This window comes from Clarias gariepinus, chromosome 19 (genome assembly GCF_024256425.1).
Source record: "Clarias gariepinus isolate MV-2021 ecotype Netherlands chromosome 19, CGAR_prim_01v2, whole genome shotgun sequence".
NCBI lineage: Eukaryota > Metazoa > Chordata > Actinopteri > Siluriformes > Clariidae > Clarias > Clarias gariepinus.
Genome location: NC_071118.1, coordinates 22,047,438 through 22,069,140, shown reverse-complemented (window position 1 = coordinate 22,069,140; position 21,703 = coordinate 22,047,438). Strand labels below are relative to the sequence as shown.

General features: G+C 36.2%; 1 protein-coding gene across 7 annotated transcripts in view; it reads right to left on the bottom strand.

Moving 5' to 3' along the window:
• LOC128507346 (transcription factor 4-like) overlaps positions 1-21,491 on the bottom strand; it is a 160,306-nt gene extending 138,815 nt beyond the window's left edge. For 6 of the 7 annotated variants that reach the window (XM_053478148.1, XM_053478144.1, XM_053478146.1 and 3 more), the window contains exons 1-4: positions 21,085-21,491; positions 19,712-19,806; positions 19,407-19,445; positions 18,407-18,479 (exon numbers count right to left, since the gene is read on the bottom strand). In XM_053478148.1, coding sequence (XP_053334123.1) covers positions 18,407-18,479; positions 19,407-19,445; positions 19,712-19,806; positions 21,085-21,103 — 226 coding nt within the window. In that variant the 5' untranslated portion in view covers positions 21,104-21,491. Of the gene's footprint in view, positions 1-18,406; positions 18,480-19,406; positions 19,446-19,711; positions 19,807-19,930; positions 19,957-21,084 lie in introns of those variants that run through there. The other variant, XM_053478147.1, reaches the window with a different exon arrangement.
• Between the last annotated feature and the right edge of the window lie 212 nt (positions 21,492-21,703).

The window sequence follows — 21,703 nt, the reverse complement described above, 5'->3', positions numbered from 1 at the left end:
CTGGTGTGTCTTCATGTGCATGTGTATGTGAAGCCTGTGTGCTCTTTAGTTTATGACTCCCTCCAGTATAAGATGAACTTTTACATAACGTATTGTTGTGAGAAAAAAGAAATAAACATTAAAGCAAAAAGAAATAAACATTAAAGCTCGAACACCTGACAGTACTTTATGAAGAGAGCTGCAAATGTGTTGTGCGCAGATGCACAATTCTCAGAGTAATTAAACACTCATGCGTGCAACACACACACACACACACACACACACACCTGCATGTGTCCAGACGCCCAGGCGAACTCTGCACCTGTTACCATGGATACGAGAAAAGGACAAGATAGGGAATTCCACAACACCCTGAAGTGAGGGATACAGACCGTGGTGGGAAAAAAACGAGGGCAGATGAGGAAAAAGAAAAAAAAGGAGGAGGAATGCAAGATGATGTGGGCATCCTGGAGAGAGTGCCAGTGCTCATCAGAGAATGAGATGTGGGGGTTATAAAAAAAAATAGAAGGCAAGAAGACAAGAAGCGCAAGAAAAAAATTGGGGAAGGACAGAGAAAAATCCAGAAACAAGCAGGTAGTCTCTCTCTCTCTCTCTCTTTGGTTCTTTGGTCATGTTTTCCACTTTCCACCGGCAGGAGAGAAAGAAAGGAGAGATGAGAACTTTAAAAATACACTGTTTTAAGTATGCAAATAATTAGTATCAAATAACAATAAACTAAATTAAAGTGGTTAAATATTAATGTTTCATTGTGTTGTTCTGCCTCCTACAGTAAACCTGTGTGTGTGTGTGTGTGTGCTCGCATCAGATCTGTCACAGCCTATGAAAGCGCACTCAATGTTTACACTAAGCAGATCCTTTCTGCTTTTCCCATTATGACCCCCCCCCCATTCCTCAATGGCCAGACTGAGAGAGAGAGAGATGAAGGGAGAGACAGATGGAGAGAGAGGGAGGGAGGGATGGAAGGGAAAGAGTGTGTTAGAGCGGGAGCTGTGTGTGCTCTAAATAACAGGCCATGTTTTATTTCCCTGCACTGAACACCTGCAAAACTTTCAGAAAGAGAGGGGAAAAAATAGAGAGAGGAAAAAGTGGGAAAGAGGGAGGAGGAAAAAAAAACCAGTGCTGTTTGAACGCAGAGGCCAGACAAAAGCCTTTCATGTGAGAGCCCTTCTCCTTTCCGTATCTGGTTACATTCCACTCTCTCTCTTTCTCTCTCTCTCCCACACGCACACACACAAACAGTGCACTTCCTTCTACCTCTTACAACCATACATTCTATCTCACTATACCTCGTTTTCCAAAATCATGATTTTAGAACCTGTTACATGGCGTTAAAATCTAGACCTAAAATTTTGCTTACAGACGTACAGCAGAAACTTAACCTTTCCCATGATATAATTTAAACGCATCCTACTCATGGTCAGAAATTTAACTACTGAACTATAAAACAAATTGATTAGTAATATAGACACAATAGTTAATCCTGTTTTGAAGAACCCAAATGCGTTTTGTGGGTTTGTTCCTTTGGAAGGTCCCGATAACTCAAAGGCTTCCCTTTCCAGTAGAAGCAAAACAAAACTAGAACCATTAACCGTGTCTAAGTGCTGATGGATGTTGAACCAATACTGCAGCATGTGATTTATGCTAATACTGTATCTTCAATTTTTGTGTCTGTTAGCAGAATGAAAGCATATCTAGTATTATTTAGCTCAATATCTATGCTAGTCAACCCACTACTCTCTACTAACCTTATTCATTACAACAACAACAAAAACACCTAGTTGTTCTCCTGAGTGATTCAGAGTAAACAAATATCACATGTGGAGTTCTGCCTAGAAGTGAGACACCATGGAATCATTTCCTAATGAGATGCTGCCAAGGATTAAATTTCCGGCTAAAATGCTAGCTAACAAGAAAGTATGCCTGCGCTTGGAATTTATTTTACCCAAACAAGTTGCAATTTGCATGTCCTAATCAAGTTCAAGTTGTGTGGCTGACGCGAATGTTGATGTAAACAAACAAACCGATTGCAGCTACAAGCCAGAGGCGAGGTGCTGATCAAAAGTTTTCCTCGGATTCAGAGGGTGAAATCAGACGTGTGCTGATGTTTTCAGCACTAAAGGAATTACAGGACCTTCAGAAAGAATTTGCACGTAACCTCAAGATTTAATGTTTTCTCCTTTTTTTTTTGGCTATATCTTAGCTACATCAAAAGCAGTAAGGTTAGCTTTAGCCACTGCAACTAACTACCTGAATATAGCAGCTTGTTTCTACTGGCTTAGGCATCCATGACTTTCATGTTCAAGTTCATTTAACTAAACAATACCTGAAGTATAAAATAAAACCAGCTGCTTGAGGAAGCAGCTCATTCCCCTTAAATGTTTAAAGCCTGACACAAAAATCGCTCCACCAAACCACCAAAATGCTGGTATCCTAAATGCATGACATTTGCTTCAAACTGTTTTCTCATGCCAAGCTCACACAGCCCAGGCTCCTAGCTTATTATCATCATCTCTCTGTAGCCTTTACAGCCTCAAAAAACATAAAGCTTACTTTTATAACTACCTGCAGGTACTTCAAAGCCCCACATACCCATACTCATGTCAGTACTCGAGTTAGATTTGTCAGAATTCTAACTTGAGAAAAAGGTGTACTGTCACACAAACACACACACACACAGAAATGACCTTCTCCATTGTATATAACCATAACCATAAAGAAAGAGCACACACACAATATATAGCTGAAATCCAGCTTTTTCGGCAAAACTATAACCATACCAATCATTCCACACACACAGACTTTTCACATGTGCGCACAAGCACACACACTTATTCACAGCGGCTATACTGCGGTCCTTGACAGAATGGAATGTATGGGGGAGATCCATGTGGCATCAAACACACACACACACACACACACACACACACACACACACACACACACTGCCAGATGTTCAACTGCCAATAAGGAAAGCAGAGAATAGAAACCTCTTTTCAATTTATAGTCACTCACTCACTCACACACACATCACAAACTCACCCTGCAGAAGCATACACTGAAGGCTTAATCTAAACCTTTTTGTTCACTGTGGCATGAGCAAACCTCAAACTGCTCAACAGTGAATCTTAAATTTTCCTTTTTAACACGGCTAATCCCCAAAAATAGTGCCAGTATTTTAAAGACATAAATATTTATTCGGTTACAGTGATGGACATTTATAAATGTTTCACTTCCCTTCATTTCTCCAAGAGAAAAACACTAATCACACATGAAAATAAGATAAATTATGATTGGCCGATCGATAAGACAAATGAATACCTTAACCCAATGTCACCACTGGAAATTACGTCATTCAAAGAGCGGAGGGTAGCCTTATTACCCACTTAAACGCATGCATCCACATGCAATCCTATAAACCTCCAGCTGTCAGGAAATCTACAGTGGAAGCCTGAAACAATACCGTCTTGCTTCAGTAATGATGCAGCATTTTGTCTCGAGTCCCGAAACTATGTGTGTAAAGTGTGACACTTATTTCAAAAATATTGATTATAATAAGTATATAAAAAAAACATAAGGACACAATTAATATTTGACAACCTGATATTGAAAGTATGAACATACAGTACAGACACATGAAACATGTTTGAACCGATGCTTGAAATATCCATCATGCCCTCAGTCAAAGCTGTACTTTCATTAATCTTATAAGAAATTGGCTGGTTTTCAAACATAAAGAATAACACTCAGGTTTCAATGCTTCTTAAGATAACAACAAGACCATCTTTTCTCACTCACCTTTTTCCAGCAATGACATCATTATATTAATGAGAAATCCAGTGATTTGACCTATGTTATAGCAGAGACCCAGTTCAGCTTGTTAGCGATCTATGAGATGAAAATCATGAGCAGAGTGTACAGATGAGAAGGTGAGGGAGCTGAATAGACTGCTGCATCACTCTTTTTAGGTATAACTAAATCCCACTGGCATGACAATCAGCAGGAAACTGTTAAACAAAATAATGAAAATAGACCAACATACTGTCCGGTAAAAGTTTAATTAAAAAATAAATATATAAATAAACTCTTTTTCAACACAAATGTCAGCACAAAATAAATATCGGATGCCTCTGAAAATTTTTATTTTTAATGATTAACACACACAGCTTTACACCATGCTAGCAGGCCTTGAAAATCAGCTGTAAACATGCAAAATAGACATAATATGTTGAAAGTGAGAACCTTAAAACACTCCTGTGCCATTTAAACACTGTGATATTGACATGGACCCCCCCCCCCCCCCAACCACACACATACAAAAAAAAAACTTAACAGCTTCCGCAAAACAAGGGCATGGATGATCCTCACTGTAAGAGATCTGTTTCAAAGGCTTGATCCTTTAGGAACAGCAAAATGTATAAATACACTGTAAAAGCAACCTGTAAACTGTAGCTAAATAACTCTAATCCCTAAAGTGAGGCTGAAACTGAACTGAATATACACAAGCCTGAATGGACAGTGAACTTATGTTATGTTCTGGTTCATACATGAGTCAACCTATTATACTGTGGGTGAATAAATCACATGTGGAAAGATAGTGTGACTGAAACCTACTCCAGGATAAACAATTGAAATAATAGGCTTACTAAAATCTGTTCATCTCATAAAAATTTTAGAAAATATCAGCAAACTTGCCAGCACTACTATTAAGAAAATACTACAAGCCAGAGCAAAACACAAAATCCTGGCATAACTTGGGGGACAGAAACGGCTCTGTGCTAACAGCAGATGTGATATAAACGTACTGTATTAGTTAAACTGATATATTGTCCAGATTCATAAGCAAAGCGCACAAACTTACTTCATACAACATTATACAAACTTTACACAAGTGCAGGCCACATTCAAACAATAAACTGAGCACATGTATAGCCAAAGATATTTGATGATCAACTGACTGTAGCCCTAACTATCAGCATCCTTAAATTATGTTCATTACTAACAGAAAAATATCAAACACCTTCGCATTAAGCGCATTGCATTCAAGTAAGCAGGGCTACAATCCTGAAGCCTGAAGTGTCCCAATTCCTCAAAGTAAAACAGATCTAATTGCTGTCCGAATGCACAAACCTAATGTTTTTCAGATCAGATCTGAGTAACTTTTATATGTAGTCCTATATCAGATACATATTCAATATGCAGTCGTGCAACTTTTCGCCTCTGAGCATGTATAGCGCACTCACACCTGCCGGCCGATGCCGGAGAAATACAACTGCTTACCGTCTTTGAAGGTAAAATCTCAAGAATATTTTAACTTTAAAAATCATCCATTGTTTGAGTAAGTGGTTGCACAAATATGATGTGTTTTTACCCAGATGATGTGAGCAAAGATGTATTAATGTGCGCATGCTTGCAGTTTTAGAGTACAGAAGTGTCCACATTAACGTCAGAACAAAGTTACTTATAAAAGTCAACTGTCGTGACATGCAAATCTGATTTAACCACAAAATCGGATATTGTGACCTGGAAGAAGGAATGAATCAAACTCTGTAAACAGGGTGATATCACTACAGGCAAGTCACATCAAATCCTTTGATTTTGGCTTTATAAAATAACATACAAGTCTATGACAACTTCTTACTCTTGTCATCTGATCAAGTAAAGACATTGTAAATTTATTTTATTTACAGTGAAGATGGTCAGATAGCTATCATCATATTTCTGTACATGAGCAATAATTATTTACCATCTTCTAGCTTTCTTAACAAGGAAAGTTCAAGGTCAAATTCATGTCATTACTGAAGCTCAGGAGCAGATTATGAATGTCCATGACTCAAATTCATATCTTGAGGCTATGAATGTTGCTATTTTTAAAACTACGCAGATGCATATTTAGCAAGTTAGCCCGTTAAATTTAGCCACAATGCTAAGGTAATTGGGCTAAGAATGGCTGCTATTTCATGCCGAAGTAAAATAAATCTTGAGGCTAATAATTTTGAGTAATAGACAGAATGTATAACAGATAGTGATAACTACTCTGTAAAAAGGTGGGGTTTTTCACAAACTGTTTAAAATGTTTAAACTTGTCCATTTTATGATTGAAAGGATAAAAAACTTTGCGGTACAGTATGTTCAGCAGCTTTTACCTACATTGGTACAACAATGCTAGCATGCTAAACAGCTAACTTACTCTATAGTTCCAGAGGTGAGAGATTTACCTAAATTTTGTTATACTGTATTGTCTGACTCCCAATATGATGACAATAAAGTCACTTCTTTATAAGTTTAATATTTTCCTGCTGATAGCAACTTTCACATCATGCATCTTTTCCCAATCAACAAACTATTGAAATGTTATTGTTTATACTAGTTTCTTTATTTAAATGTAAAGTAAGGCACAGCTTTAAGGTGTCTTTTGTTGAACTGAAAACAAGAGATCAAAAACTGCAATTGCAACAGCTACATCTCTGACTTAACTCTGCCTAACAAAGATGTTGGCGGACTGAGTAACTGACTAAATAGGCAAATAAGTTTACTGAGTGACTGATTTATTCACATAAATTTTATTTATTTATTTTTTTTGTTAAATCCAAACCTAATCACTCCCACTATCTTGGTGAAGGTTAAAGAAATAACGAGGCATTTAACTTTGTGTCTAAAGTGAGTGTAAAATGCCTCTGCAATCAAATCAATCACAAAGCAACACACACGCACGTACTATGAACGCTCACACAAACTCTAACATTAGCTGCTGTCATGGCTTAGTTATGGCAGTCATCGCTGCGTTGCACTTGACGGTCTCTAAACAAGTCAGCCACTTTAATTAAAAGTTCCTGTTTTTCCGAAGTGTGCCGCTCACCTACGGAGCTTAATTACCAGCCGGGCTGACACTCGCGCGTCTTTATTTTCAGACGACTAATTATACTTTTTTTTTTATGATACCCTTCACCTCCTGAGCAGCTTCGAGCAGGCGAGCAGGTGTGAGAGAGGGAAAAAAAGAAAAGAGAAAAAAAAAAAGTGGCACATTCTTTTCAGCTCATGGAGGGAAGAAGTCCCCAACGCCACCAAATGTACTATTACTATGACAGCACATTACAGGTGCTGGTGAGAAACGAGGGAGACGGGGAGAACTGAGCAATCCATCACGTAAAGAAGTCAACTTGGAAAGGATGAGAACTTATCGATGTTTTCTTCTGAACGACAGTTTGTAATAATGACTACATGTGAAAAAGTACAATTATGTACATGTTTGATATCTACAGTGTATAAGTGCCATATAACAGTCCATAAGCAGTGCAGAAAGATTTCATGATCTAGTATTTAGATCTTCACGACTAAAAACATTTTAAAGCTAGCTCATGAGAAGATCATTCTTCCCTCAGCAGGTTATATTAACAATATACACAGGAAAACTGGATACTGGAGTCCTCAATGCATTGTGTTTGTAGATTTGAAATATTGTTTAACCACAGTATTTTTTTCATATCAAATAAAAGATATACACATGAGGATATACATACTTCAGGAAAATACAGATTTTTGTGAAAGGGATAAGAAGTCTCTATTATGGTTTGGATGGGAAAATGTGCATCATGGTGTGTAATGTTTTTTTTTTTACATATGTTTTGTGCTCATTTTCATAAGGAGTGCCAGTTTTGTGTCTGTACTATACTGGTTTGTGCTATAGTGTATAATTACATAGTGCCCTCTATGGTGGACCAGGATCCTGTAAACCTGACCGTCCTCCAAGAATATGCATGGAATCATACTGAAAGTGAAAAATTAAATATTTTAGTTATACTGCTTTTTGGAAAATACCATATGATTATTTCAATGAACGCATTATATGAACACATTACATTACATAAAGCACTATGTTCCAATCTTTATATATATATATATATATATATATATATATATATATATATATATATATTAGTATGCACCCTGTGGTGTTGGGTATGGAAGTTCACTAAGATGATTGTATTTCATCTTAGTGGAAATGATATTTCATTTCATTTCATGATAATATTAAAATTATACCTCTCTTAAAGATATATATATATATATATATATATATATATATATATATATACACACACACACACACAGTGGGGCAAAAAAAGTATTTAGCCAGCCACCAATTGTGCAAGTTCTCCCACTGATGAGAGAAGGCCTGTAATTTTCATCATAGGCATACCTCAACCATGAGACAAAAAATAAGAAAATAAATCCAGAAAATCACATTGTAGAATTTTTAAAGAGTTTATTTGCAAATTATGGATGAAAAATAAGTATTTTTTCAACTACAAACAAGCAAGATTTCTGGCTCTCACAGACCTGTAATTTCTTCTTTAAGAGGCTCCTCTGTCCTCCACTCGTTACCTGTATTAATGGCATCTCTTTGAACTTGTTATCAGTATAAAAGACACCTATTCATAACCTCAAACAGTTACACTTAAACTCCACTATGGCCAAGACCAAAGAGCTGTCAAAGGACACCAGAAGTAAAATTGTAGACCTCCACCAGGCTGGGAAAACTGAATTTGCAATAGATAAGCAGCTTGGTGTGAAGAAATCAACTGTGGGAGCAAGTATTAGAAAATGATAGAAGACATACAAGACCACTGATAATCTCCCTTAATCTGGGGCTCCACGCAAGATCTTACACCATAGGGTCAAAATGATCATAAGAAATGTGAGCAAAAATCCCAGAACCACACGGGGGGACCTAGTGAATGAGCTGCAGAGAGCTGGGACCAAGGTAACAAAGGCTACCATTAGTAACACACTGCGCCGCCAGGAACTCAAATCCTGCAGTGCCCGACGTGTCCCCCTGCTTAGGCCAGTACATGTCCAGGCCCGTCTGAATTTTGCTAGAGAGCATTTGGATGATCCAGAAAAGGACTGGGAGAATGCCGTATGGTCAGATGAAACCAAGATAAAACTTTTTGGTAAAAACTCAACTTGTTTGTGGGAGAAAGAATGCTGAGTTGCATCCAAAATACCTACTGTGAAGCATGGAGGTGGAAACATCATGCTTTGGGGCTGTTTTTCTGCAAAGGGACCAGGACGACTGATCCATGTAAAGAAAAGAATGAATGGGGCCATGTATCATGAGTTGTTGAGTGAAAACCTCCTTTCATCAGCAAGGGCTTCGTAAAAAGTATTTCAAGGTCCTGGAGTGGCCTAGCCAGTCTCCATATCTCAAACCCATAGAAAATCTTTGAAGGGAGTTGAAAGTTGCCCAGCAACATCCCCAAAACACCACTGCTCTAGAGGAGATCTGCAGGCAACAGTATGTGAGAACCTTGTGAAGACTTACAGAAAACATTTGACCTCTGTCATTGCCAACAAAGGGTATATAACAAAGTATTGAGATGAAATTTTTCTTATTGACCAAATACTTATTTTCCAACATAATTCGCGAAAAAAAATTTTTTAATCCTACTATATGATATATTTTTTTTTTTTTTGTCAATTATAGTTGAGGTATACCCATGATGAAAATTACAGGCCTCTCTCATCTTTTTAAGTGGGAGAATTTGCACAACTGGTGGTATATATATATACATTGCATTTGAGGTGGTAAAGTATTGCAGTTCTTCTAAAATCCTATAGGTGGTGTACTCTAAACTATTCACACACATCCTGTGCGTTATTTGCTCCTTGTTAAGAAAGATCTAAGAAAATGTATATTGAATCTGTATATTTATAAAATATGATACGTAGAGAATTGCAATACAGTTTGAATCAGCACCCAGTTATGGTGATTATATCTATTGTGTGTTCCCTGGTGATTCCCACTGACACATACATCAACATTTTTTAATATTCTGTTAGTTAATGTAATCTCTTATTTGGGGAAACTTGCTGTGGCTGTTATGTTTCCTCTACTTCCATCACATTAAACCAAAAAGTTTAAAAACCTAAATTTTTCTTTAAACAGCTCTACTGTTGTGGATATTGCATTTTGTCCTCACTATTTCTCTTTATGAGCACCTCATAACTATAAACATAATACTATATGAAGGAAAGGGGTGAAAGGGTCCGTCTACATGCCATCCAGCACATCGGGTGACGAATACACCCCACCCTGGAGATATAGCATAATTTTTGTGGAAGTTACTCATGGGGAGGGGTGAGTGGCAATGGCAGCCCAGTCGTGATGGGGCACTAATCGGAGACCTCCTGATCAGCAGTCCAACACCTTAACCACGGGGCAACCCCTCCCCTATACCATGAGGAATGCACCATGGTCAACAGTCCTCATATTAGGAACACACAAGAATATCTAGACAATTTTATCTAAATTAGAGTATATTTTAAGAACCATAGGGCCTTAAGAGGTTAAAATTTAAGACAATATTAAATATTCATATTCAATATCCATAACCAACATTAGAGTGAATAAATAACCTATATATTCCAGGTTAACCAATAATTCCAATTTCAATAACCAAAAAAACGACAACTGAAGTCGCTCACCATGCTATTTATTTAGTTCATGTTATATCTTGTCGCTATCAATCTCTACTAAAGTTTGCACATTCACATTATCAACAGCATGAACTGTAATTGTGTGTAAATACTTTAAAATACAGTTTATCTGTAACTCAGATCGATATACAAAAAAAAGTGAATTTGAACTTTTGTACATAAAGGACATTTTAGAGCACAAACTTAATAGTTGTGCTTCTACTTGTAGTGGAGGACAGTGTTTTTGTACTTTTAATTGAGTTTGTGTACTTCCGCCACCTGTGGTAGTAGGTTGTAAGAAAAAAATGTGTTAAATAAATACCATAAGAGCAAAAACTGCTAAAACATCATCAAACATTAGTGCAGATCCCAAAAGTCTACTGTACTGGACAAATTAAGCACCATTATTCCAAATTATATGTATTGTTGTTTAGATATGGGTTGTGTAGAGTGCTGTCTGACATTTCAGTTTAAAATCTTCCACAGGTGCTTAAGCGAAATTATATCTCGAGTCTTTCTTACTAACGTTCCTGCCATCTCGTCCCAAAAGTCATTCACTTTTAAAGACACATCTGACAATGTCATTTTATTCACCTGTCCTAAAGCCCATTCAAAAATGTGCTGAAAGCCCAAGGCCTTACTTCATTAGATTTCATCATACAAACACAACACACATTGGCTTGTCTTAATAAAAAAATTAGAAAAGGAAGAATAAGAGAGAGAGCCTTTTTTTAACTGGTACACTAATGGTAAGGTACAAAATGCTGTTCTTCTTTAAACTGTTCATAATAAGATAAAAGAAATCTCAAAAGTGAAAAAAAAAAACTGTTCCTTTGCAGCTGATGTTAATTTCACCACAAATTGTACCAGTAATAATAAGTAGTAGTGCGCAGTTTGGTATGAAAAAAATGGGTATCATGGTACTGTATATTTTGTAATTATCACAATATATACAGATAAAACAAATTTCATAATAATAATCAGACACTACATGTAAGACCATAAAATAAAACAGTGCTTCAATGTCAGTGATTGCATTGTGTGGTTGCATTAACAATTCTGCAAATTCCAATTCAATTGAATTAGATTTTATTTGTAGGGCGCTTTTAACAGTGGTCATTGTCGCAAAGCAGTTTTACAGAAACAAACATGACATCAAACATTACACATGCACATCTTATGATGTGGAAACATTAAATTGTGCATTATTTAAAAAAATCTATATTTTCATGGCCACTTCAGCCCTTAATGAAACTCTCAACAGATGATATAGCGTTTTTCAGCTAGGCCAGAACTTCTTTGTCAGTTTTTTTTTTTTTTTTTTGCAGAAAATATTTTAAAACAGCGATATGAGAGATTTAAAATTAAAAAGTTGCCAAAAATTTAAATGAAGTCCTTTGATAAAGTAATAATTACAACACGTTCTACTCTGTACTATTTACGTGTTGCCTTTGACAGCAAAACAATATTTTTTTACGCTTTAAGTTAATTGCTGTTGATTTTTTTCTGTTCTACTTCTATTTATCTATCTATTTTTTTGTTCTCTTTTTTTACATATTGATAAATATTGATATTTATCTTTAGCCTTGAATGGTAATTAGCAGATCAGCCTCAGACATACCCAATTCCATGGTAGAAATGCACCAGCTACCGAGTGGCACAAAAGAAAGGAGTTCACACTGTCATCTCTGGAGATCGCAAGTTTGATTCTTGGTTGATGCATTAGTCTAGGGAGCAGATTGGCTGTGTTCTCAGGAGGAAGTGGTGCGCTTGTACATCACTTATAGCGGCAATAGCCAGTGTCTGCGCTGTATTCACATCCCCTTACGCTGCTTTTGCAGATGTGACTTTTGAATCCTCCTGTCATATGTATCAGAGGAAGCACATGTTATAGCCTTCACTTTTACCACTGATATTTTCTATTGGACTTTATTTCTTTAATATACAAAGAACATCGCATTATCTGGATAAAATTCATAAACATTTTTGTGAGCACTTGAACAACAAATCATCAGTAAAGTGTATGTCATGCAAAAGAGCCAAGCAAATGGAAAGGTCTAAATTCTCGTATTCAAATTTAGGTTGTGGTGGTTGAGTCACATCAACTCATGCACTGAGTAAGATGCAGGAAATTACTGCATCTTAAAAGCTGCCAGCAGACTCTCAGCAGCACAAAAAATATGTCTGTGTTACTAGATAACTTTATTTATTTATTTAACTTTTTTTTTTACTTCCAAAAAGATAGAATTTTTAGATGATGTAACATTAGTTAAATAACGATAATAAAACCAGGCACACGCCCACCTGAGGCTAGCTAACAGTCTAGGTGCGGTGCAAACAGCAATAAAGACAATTCTTTTCTTATTCAGTTACAAGATCTAGGTATCTATGGCTAAGACATTCACCCTCTGACTACGAGCTACGAGCCACAACTTATCACAACGCTACGAGCCACAACCTACGTATCACAGCTAAAACTTGTGGAGAGTCTAACATGGGCCATTTTCATACTCTGTATAGTTGCTGGGATGGCACCTTTTATGTGATCTATAGTAATTCCTGTCTTGTTTGGCAGCTACCAAGGATATATTTGTGTACATACTCTTAATCTGTGCCTCCAGATCTCCAAACCACAAATAATAACTATATAACTAATGTTGTGTTGTGTTTTCTCTCCACAATTTCCTTAGCTTTGGAGGATAGTGCATGCTGACTTTCTCTGTCCCTTTTGTGACAACCATCGCATTTATTTCACCTGCAGCAAAACAATGATCTAAGGTAAAAAAAATGGGCATGTACTTTGATGTGCAAACCAAAAACATCAACAGTTTACATCTGCTTTGTGACAGGCTGTTAGATCAATCCATATCTGTAAAAATGACCAAAGTATATAACCATTACTAATTTATATTTTTTTTTTTTTCGCAATTCCATTTTAAGATTTCCCAAAAAATCAACTTATATAGAAGCAGATTAGCACATACTTTTCTACATACAGTTAAATTGTGCACTCATAATGCTGCAACTGTCCCCAAAGAACTGCATAACCTTTACAATGTGTCTAGGTAAATTTGCAGATAGATCATATTTCTTATACAAGTTTCTTAGGAAACAATTCAGCAATTGTCATTAATGTAAAGTTTTAGCATGACACATCAGGCTCAAACCCCATCACAAAAGCCAAACACTAGTAATGAAGTCATGTTTTGTCTTTAATCCTCTGGATCACCTCATATGCAAACACTTTTTATAGTCTGATTTTAGGTCATGTTAACAGTCTAAGGTAGCCTTATCAAATCTTAACAGAGATTAACACACACACAGGAAAAAAGGCTGCGGGCCACAACAATGTCAACAGACACAGAATCACAGCACACACAAGGAAGTGATGTAACCTTGAGAGAGGGGCAGAAAGCTCAACTGTGTACATTTTTTTTTCCAATAGAAACACATTCAAAACAAAACAGACAGGCCTTATTTTTAACTATTTATTCTTTACATTTTGGGGTCAATTTTATTTTGCTAAGTATAATCAACTATGAAAAAAAATTACCTAATTTGCATACAAAATTGTTGTTATTTTCGTTAATTCTTTTTCAAGTGCAAACTGAACATTACAATGTACTGTAAGCTTTTCAAGGTTTGTGGCACAGTCTATTTGTGGCTTTTCACTGTATAAACCACTACAACCACCATACAGTCTGTTATACAACAGTTACACTTACTCAACCACAGCAGGCAATACAAAATCTGTCTTCTTCAGAGCATTGCTGCTTCTCGGTTATTTTTACAACATAGATACTGAAATATTCAAGACAGCTTTTACCCACCTGCTCTATTAATGATGTACAGAGTCACAACATAAATATTTCTGAAATTGTGAAATATTTTTGTAATTTGCCTTTCTTTCTTTCTTTTATATGTAAGCGCCAATGCACAATGCTAAATGTATTATTTTTTATATATATATACTGTGCCAGACTTAGGTTAAAGCTTTTTTATTCAGAGCATTTGCTTTTAATTACCTAAATTTTTATACTTATGACTTTCAACTCAAGGGGACTGAACACATTATACTTGCTTTACACATCGAAGGTGGAATTTTTTTTTTTGAACAACAGAGACTGTGATTTAGGATGATCACAAGGCTGTTCATGGGCTTTTGCATATTAACCTGTACAACAATCAGTAATACATACTTAATGTTAATTACCTGCACTACAAACATACTGACATTGCTTACATATTTTAATTATGGTTAATCAGTTCAATCATAATCAGCCAGAGCTGAAGTAAACTTGGACCATGGGTTTAGGTATGCTGAGTTGAGGCCAGTTTTCTACTTTCTACTGTTTTACTTAAGTTGACTAAGCAATGATCGAGTAAAATAGCCTTCATTAGTGAAGGAGAATTAATAAAAATTAGTCTTACGTCAGATTGTTTTTAAAACATTTGTTCATGTTAGCAGAGATCTCTTATGACATTTTATACAAACACCACAACAATCACACAGATTCAGTACTAAGAGCATATTGTTTATATACTGCTGCATAATTTTCAATGAAATATGAATAACAATTTATTTATGTTTATAATTGAAATGAGGATCCTTTTGACCAATTTTTGCATTAAATGTTGTAGCACTGAGGACATATTTCAACTGGAACAAGGTTGTAGATTATTGGCATGTCCGCATTTAAAATTATGATCCATTTGCACTTCCATAAAAAAGACATTAGGCAAAATATTAGCCAACTAAAACCTGATATTTATTATGAAACATTAAACATATTAGAGTGAAAAGAGCTTGGCCTTTTCAAACTCAAGAGGAAATCAGCAATAGTAATGGCTGATTAAAATGGTCACGGTAATGTTTCTGATCTTTCTTTTGCAACTCATAAGCCACATGTCATTTTTCACAAATGTGCTATATGCATACTCCATACAGGCACATTACTTTCATACATTTAGTCAGCATTTGTTTAGGATAGGTTTTTCTCCCAACTATATACATACTATAATGTACATACAACTATATACAACTTAATTCGATTAAACTTATTTGTATAGCACTTTTAACAAAAAGGGCACAGTCAAAAAGGGCACCATCACAGCGCCGCTTTACAGAATTTAAAATTGATTGAAATAAATTAGAACATGTACAGAAAAAATACAGAGTATAACTATCAGTCTGTCACTGATGAAAAAGCCAAGGGTGATGCTGGCAGTGGAAAAAAAAACCTGAGATGACAATAGGAAGAAAACTTCAGAGGAACCAGACTCAACAGGGAACAAATGCTCATTTGGATGATATCAGATAGTATGACCATATCAGTCCCTGGTATATCTGCGTACTATACTGTAAGGTTGAAAGTTCAATATGAAGGACAGCTGTTTAAGTTAATATTAAGTCCACTTTTGTTATTGGAAACTAGAGGGAAGAAACTGTTTAAGGGAATTTCAGTCCTAAACTATTAAGTGACTGCAATTAGCAAGATTCAGCTATTTCATATGCAATGTATTTTTTTGTTCCTTCGATGTCTGCAGACTCACTGAGAATTTGTGTTCTTCTTGTGTGTGAGGTCACGTGGTACCAAGGTGATGGTTATTGGTCACAGCAATTAGTGGCACTCTGTTTTATGTTTGAATGCACAATTAATGCTGTCCTTAAATCGAAGTGAAAAAGTTTTTAACACAATACAGTATGTAGCTGTAGGCTCTTATTAAAAATCTTTTTAGTATGATACCATAAAACTGATTCAAGAAAAACATCAGGATAATGATTGAGCAAAAAGAAACTTCAGACATCAAAATCCTTAGATGTGCATTTAAAAATATAGTCTAAAAGATCACATTTAAACTGTATTATTATTATTATTATTATTATTATTAATAATAATAATAATAATAATAATTGGTTAAGCATCTAAACTGTGTACTTTCCTGTTTTGCTTTTTTACATTTTAGCAAATATATTTAAAAAAATCTTGTTTACATTTAAAGCTGGCTTGTAGAGGCTGTTCCAAATCACAGTGACTGGCACTGAAGAACAATTCTATCATGGCTCTTGGCTGCTCTACATGTCCATTTTTTACATGTGGAGCATCTCCTTGCCAAGATATTTTTACTCTCAATAACCAAAGAAGCCTGACGAGAAATAATGAGGATATTACCAAACAAAAACCTTGAAATGATAGCAATTATTACTCTGGTAATTATTAGCATTAGATCGTAAATAATGCTAATACTACCACTATTACAGGTTAACATGCCTATTAATTCCCTAATCCTATGCACAATTACAGCATGGATCGCTCTCCCTTTCTCCCTTCCTTTTTTGTCGTCATTCAGCTTCCCAAGAGGAAAACAAAGAGAGGTTGTGAGGCACAGGATAGTGGGAGGAGAAGAGATATGAAGTATTAAGTGCCTGGTTCCTTCCCACTCTATACCCAAAAATTCCATGTAGTTTTTATGGATTGTGCATTAATGTTTATCATTTTATATTCATCTATCGAACATCAAACACAGTGCAAGTCGTTATTAAAAGCCAAACCAGGCCTTCATCACCCGAGAACTAGGACAAAACTGAGCGTGCCATAAAGGGCCTTAAGCTGCCTGTGCTCAAACACTTGGAGAAATGAGAAAGGTTGGCATCGAGTTGATCTCATTCTTTCTCTCTCTCTCTCTTTCTATCATTCTAGCTCTCTCTCTCGCTCTCTTCCCCCCACTCACTCTCTTTCTCCACTTTGCCATCCTTGATACAAATAATCACCCACTAGCAAAAGGTTTCACAAATTAGAACCCTTCTGACATCCTCTTTCAGCATTATTAATAAAGTTATAATATTACCAGTATTTATTTACTTTTTGTGGTATATTTACTATTTTCTAGTGGGGCAGACTTGCACTTTTATAAAACATTTCCACGTATTTTCGTGCCAACTGCAAGTTGCATGGCAACAGGGGTAGTGGGAGTCCAAAGCCAACACCACCCCCTTCCCCATAACACACTCACATGCAGACACACACCGCGACACAATTCATGGGGAAAAACACAGGGGCACAGAGGGAGGTGGAGGGGGAAAATGCAAATTACCAAAACCCTAAATAACATACCAGTCTGGGAAAAAGAGAAAGGGGGTAAAAAATACACATACACACACTCACACACACACAAAAAACAATGCTGACCGTTCAATGTAGACACAACACATTCGCTTAGATCCCCTCCGAGACGACAAACTCCGGACCAGAGTCAGCGTGACCTAAAATGACTAATTTAGCGACGGCTGTCTGGAAACGGAATACTGTTTTAGCTTATTCAAAACATCACGTTGTGTTTTGTTTCCTGGGTCGGAGGGGAAATTAGTCCAGGGTCAAGGTCATGTCCTTCTTCTTTGCTTTTTTTGGCAAGCCATCAACATTTTGTAAAAAATAAAATAAAATAAAAAATTCTATGAAAGTATTAAACACAACATTGCTTAAATAGAGTAGTTACAGAAATATTTTTAAACTATATTTGCCATAGAATAATTTCACAATGCTGACATATTATTTTCACAGACTGACACAGACATGTTACACCTGCTGCAATCAGCATGCGCACACACACACACACACACACACACATCCACAGTCACCTGAAGTTCCAAAATGGCACCAGGCCCAATCATTCTCATGTATTCAGACGGTTTGCACACAACCTTCTTATCTGTTCAGTATAAACCTCAACGGCAACCATCTTCTTATGGCAGCAACACACAGAGAAATAATTATAATAATAAAAGTCTGATATGATATCAGTCTCCTACTAAAGTGCACACGTACTTCAAAAGAGCGACACTAATGGACATGTCAAACCCACAAAACCCCCACACACACACGCCCTGGTGGTGTGAAACATGGACATAAATGAGATTACAACAACATACTTGAGCCGGAGAAGTGCCCACTTCCCAATGAGGTCGGTCCATTTTTCCCACTGCTAACCGGAGGAGAAAACATCTAAAAAAAAAAAAAAACAATTATGATAACATGTTACAAATGAGTGAGTGAAAACAAATAATCTGTAAACAGCTACTTTTAATCCATCATCACATTTTTAAAATGTCTACATATATAAATAACTACTAACAAACAAAAATTAATATACAATATCTGCTATATTTACTATTTAAATGATTTTTCAGCCTCAATTTAATATAAAACTAACTAATCTCCACAAGTAAATTCGATTGTTCCATCATGGCAGTGTGCAGCATGGTTTATGAAAATGCAGCACAGTTAGTGGGAATAATGCTTACCAATACCAATTATGTTTTATATAGTTTAATTCGATTTATTTCCTCTAAAGCATTCTGTCTTCTCTACTCATCACTTTTTCATCATGCAGTATGTTTCAGATGACTATTTTTCAAATGTTTATAAAGTTAGACAACTGACTGGATTCAGGTCAGAAACATGCATGACCAAGCTAAGAGGATGCAAACTATTAATACATATGTATTCATGTTGGCAATCCTAAATACAAAATGCCCCTAAAATCTTAATTCTGAAATAATAGCTGAATAAATAATCAGCGTGCTTATGTTTACATTTACTGTTAAATTAAAGAAGTAGATTGTTTATATAAATCCAGTTAAAGACAAAAAATTACTAATTTTAATTTACTGAGTTACAAGTTAAATCGTCACAGTAGGTGTTAATACAACACTGAGGTTTTTATGTGTCCTAGAGAAAAGGTCTGATTTGCCTAATCTGACACTACAATATGCAAAAGGACAATGCAAAGGATTTTGCAGAGAAACAAGAAACCTATCAATGCTAAGTCATGACTATATCCACGAAAACGTAACAAACCTAAAATACAACATTGTACAAATCAATGAAAGAATAAAGCATGAGAAAATGTGTAAAAGTGGGATGCACTACCATTGATGTTGGGAACGTTTTCAAATCGCTGTTTCGCATCTATAAGACACCAAAATGCCTAAATGAAATATCACATCGCTCTACACAAAAAACACTTCATGATCAAAATGACAAATGCTGATACTTTCTCCAAATTTTAACACTCTTTGCATACAGTGAATATTTACAAAATCCCTTAATTCAGCATGTTCACCATGAAATACTCAGGTACGTGCACAACCAAAAGAAAAAATCTAAATAAAATAAATAAAACAGAATACATTACTTTTTGCTTGAAAATGTAGGTTCAAATCCAAATTTCTTACCGCGCTGAAGTCCAGCAAGTCGCTGAGCTCTTTGTCTGTCCCTAAAGCTGCCATCCTCTGCTGATGATGTTGCATTTTGGCAAAATCACACAAACCTAAAAAACATGGGAACACACATACACACACAGACACACACACACATATCAGATTAACGATAAGGAGGCACGAACAGGAGCTGATTCGGATCTTCTCTAAAAAAAAATAAATAAATAAACTCACATTTCTCTTTAAATAATAAGATGACAATGCGGTGTGATGTCTCGCACCAGCTTCAAAATTCCAAGGAAGTACATAAATGAACAGCATGAACAGCAAGATCATTGAAAAAAAATAAAAATACCGGGCAAAATTGTTCTCTATGAGAAGAGTTTGCAATAAAAATAACAATAATAATAATAATAATAATAATAATAATAATAAAGCATGCATGGCAGGTCATGGTAATCTAAATACATGAATTAGTTTAGTTTTTTAAAGAATAAGACTGAAGGGATTCCTTTATTTGACTTCTTTCATTTTTTCCCCTCTGCATGAATAATTCCTCATTAGCCCGGCTGAAATGAGAAACCATACTCGAGCAAATCTATTTCATCTGTTAATACTTAATGCAACAGATCAGCTTTAGGTAGAGAAAGAGAGACAACATGAAAACAAGGGTGAAAGCACATTGCTTAATGTAAAATATGAAGACATTTCCTACTGGGGTGCATTACTGTTACAGGATCACGATGCGAACTGCGGTGTCCGGACACCCGTTTAACACTCGAATGAAATGTTGGACGTGTAGGGAAAAAACATCCTAAGTGCGTGTATTTTGCAAAGAAATGCAAGCCGAAGCGTCCTGTTTGAAGCCGAAAGAACAGCGCGCGCACGCTCGCACAGAGACAGACAGAAACACACACACACACACACACACACTGAAAGGTGTTCTGTCAAAAGTTGATGTCTCAAGGTGTTTAACCGCATCAGGTCGCTTTTCTAATTGTACGCAACATAGCGCGCGCGTCTGAATTGCACGTTTGAAATTTGAAATTTGAAATGATAACGGTTGCTCTAACGGTATATTAACCGTAAATGCTCAATTTCTCCATTTGTAAGTTTACTATATCGATTTCCAGTTGGCTACAAACAGTGTTTTATAACTTTTAACCACAGTCAGGTGTATAAAATACAATTACTGTGTGTCCGAAATAAAGCACAGCTGTTCTGTGTTTGGATGAACTTCATATGTGAATCAAATTCAGACGTTTAAAGCGTGTGTGTGTGTGTGTGTGTGTGTGTCAGAGGATGCGGTCAGTCAGGACGCAAAAACAAGAACACTTAACACGCAAAACAAACATGACATAAAATATTTTCCCAGCCAAACAAATTACCTTCTGGAGAAATGTTCATCCAAGTACACACACAAAAAAAATAATAAAATAAGGAAATGCCGACGTTTTCCGGAGTGTTTGCCGTCAATTCGCGTTGCCTTCACACCGAAGCGGAGCACTTTTCTCCCCCGTCACTAGCCTGTCACTCAAGTCAACTTGCTAAGCTAGCAACGTGCTAGCTCAAATCGCTGTCCGACAACGGCGTCTCAATAAAAACCTACATTTGCTTCAAAAAAAAAAAAAAAAAAAACCGCCGCGTAGTCTCCGGGAACGAGCTGCATAAGAGCAAGAAACCGCAGGTTATCGTCTGCTGTAGTGGGAAGTTTTACAACACATTTCTGTGGTGTCTCATTTGCTGTGAATAGTCCAGTCTCATAACTCATATCTTGCCTTAACCTTGGGCACAGTTCCAGTTCCTGACTCCCTTCTCTACTGATGGGCGATTCGGCGGCGATTCATTCGTTTTGAACGACTCTTTCGAGTGAATCAAAGAAGAAGAATCGACTCACGAGAGCGATTGAATCGAATGTCAGTTCTCCTTGAACAGGTTAAAGAAATACATCTAACTCATAATTAATATTGATCTGACATGTTTACGCGCTGTGATAGTGTATAAAAT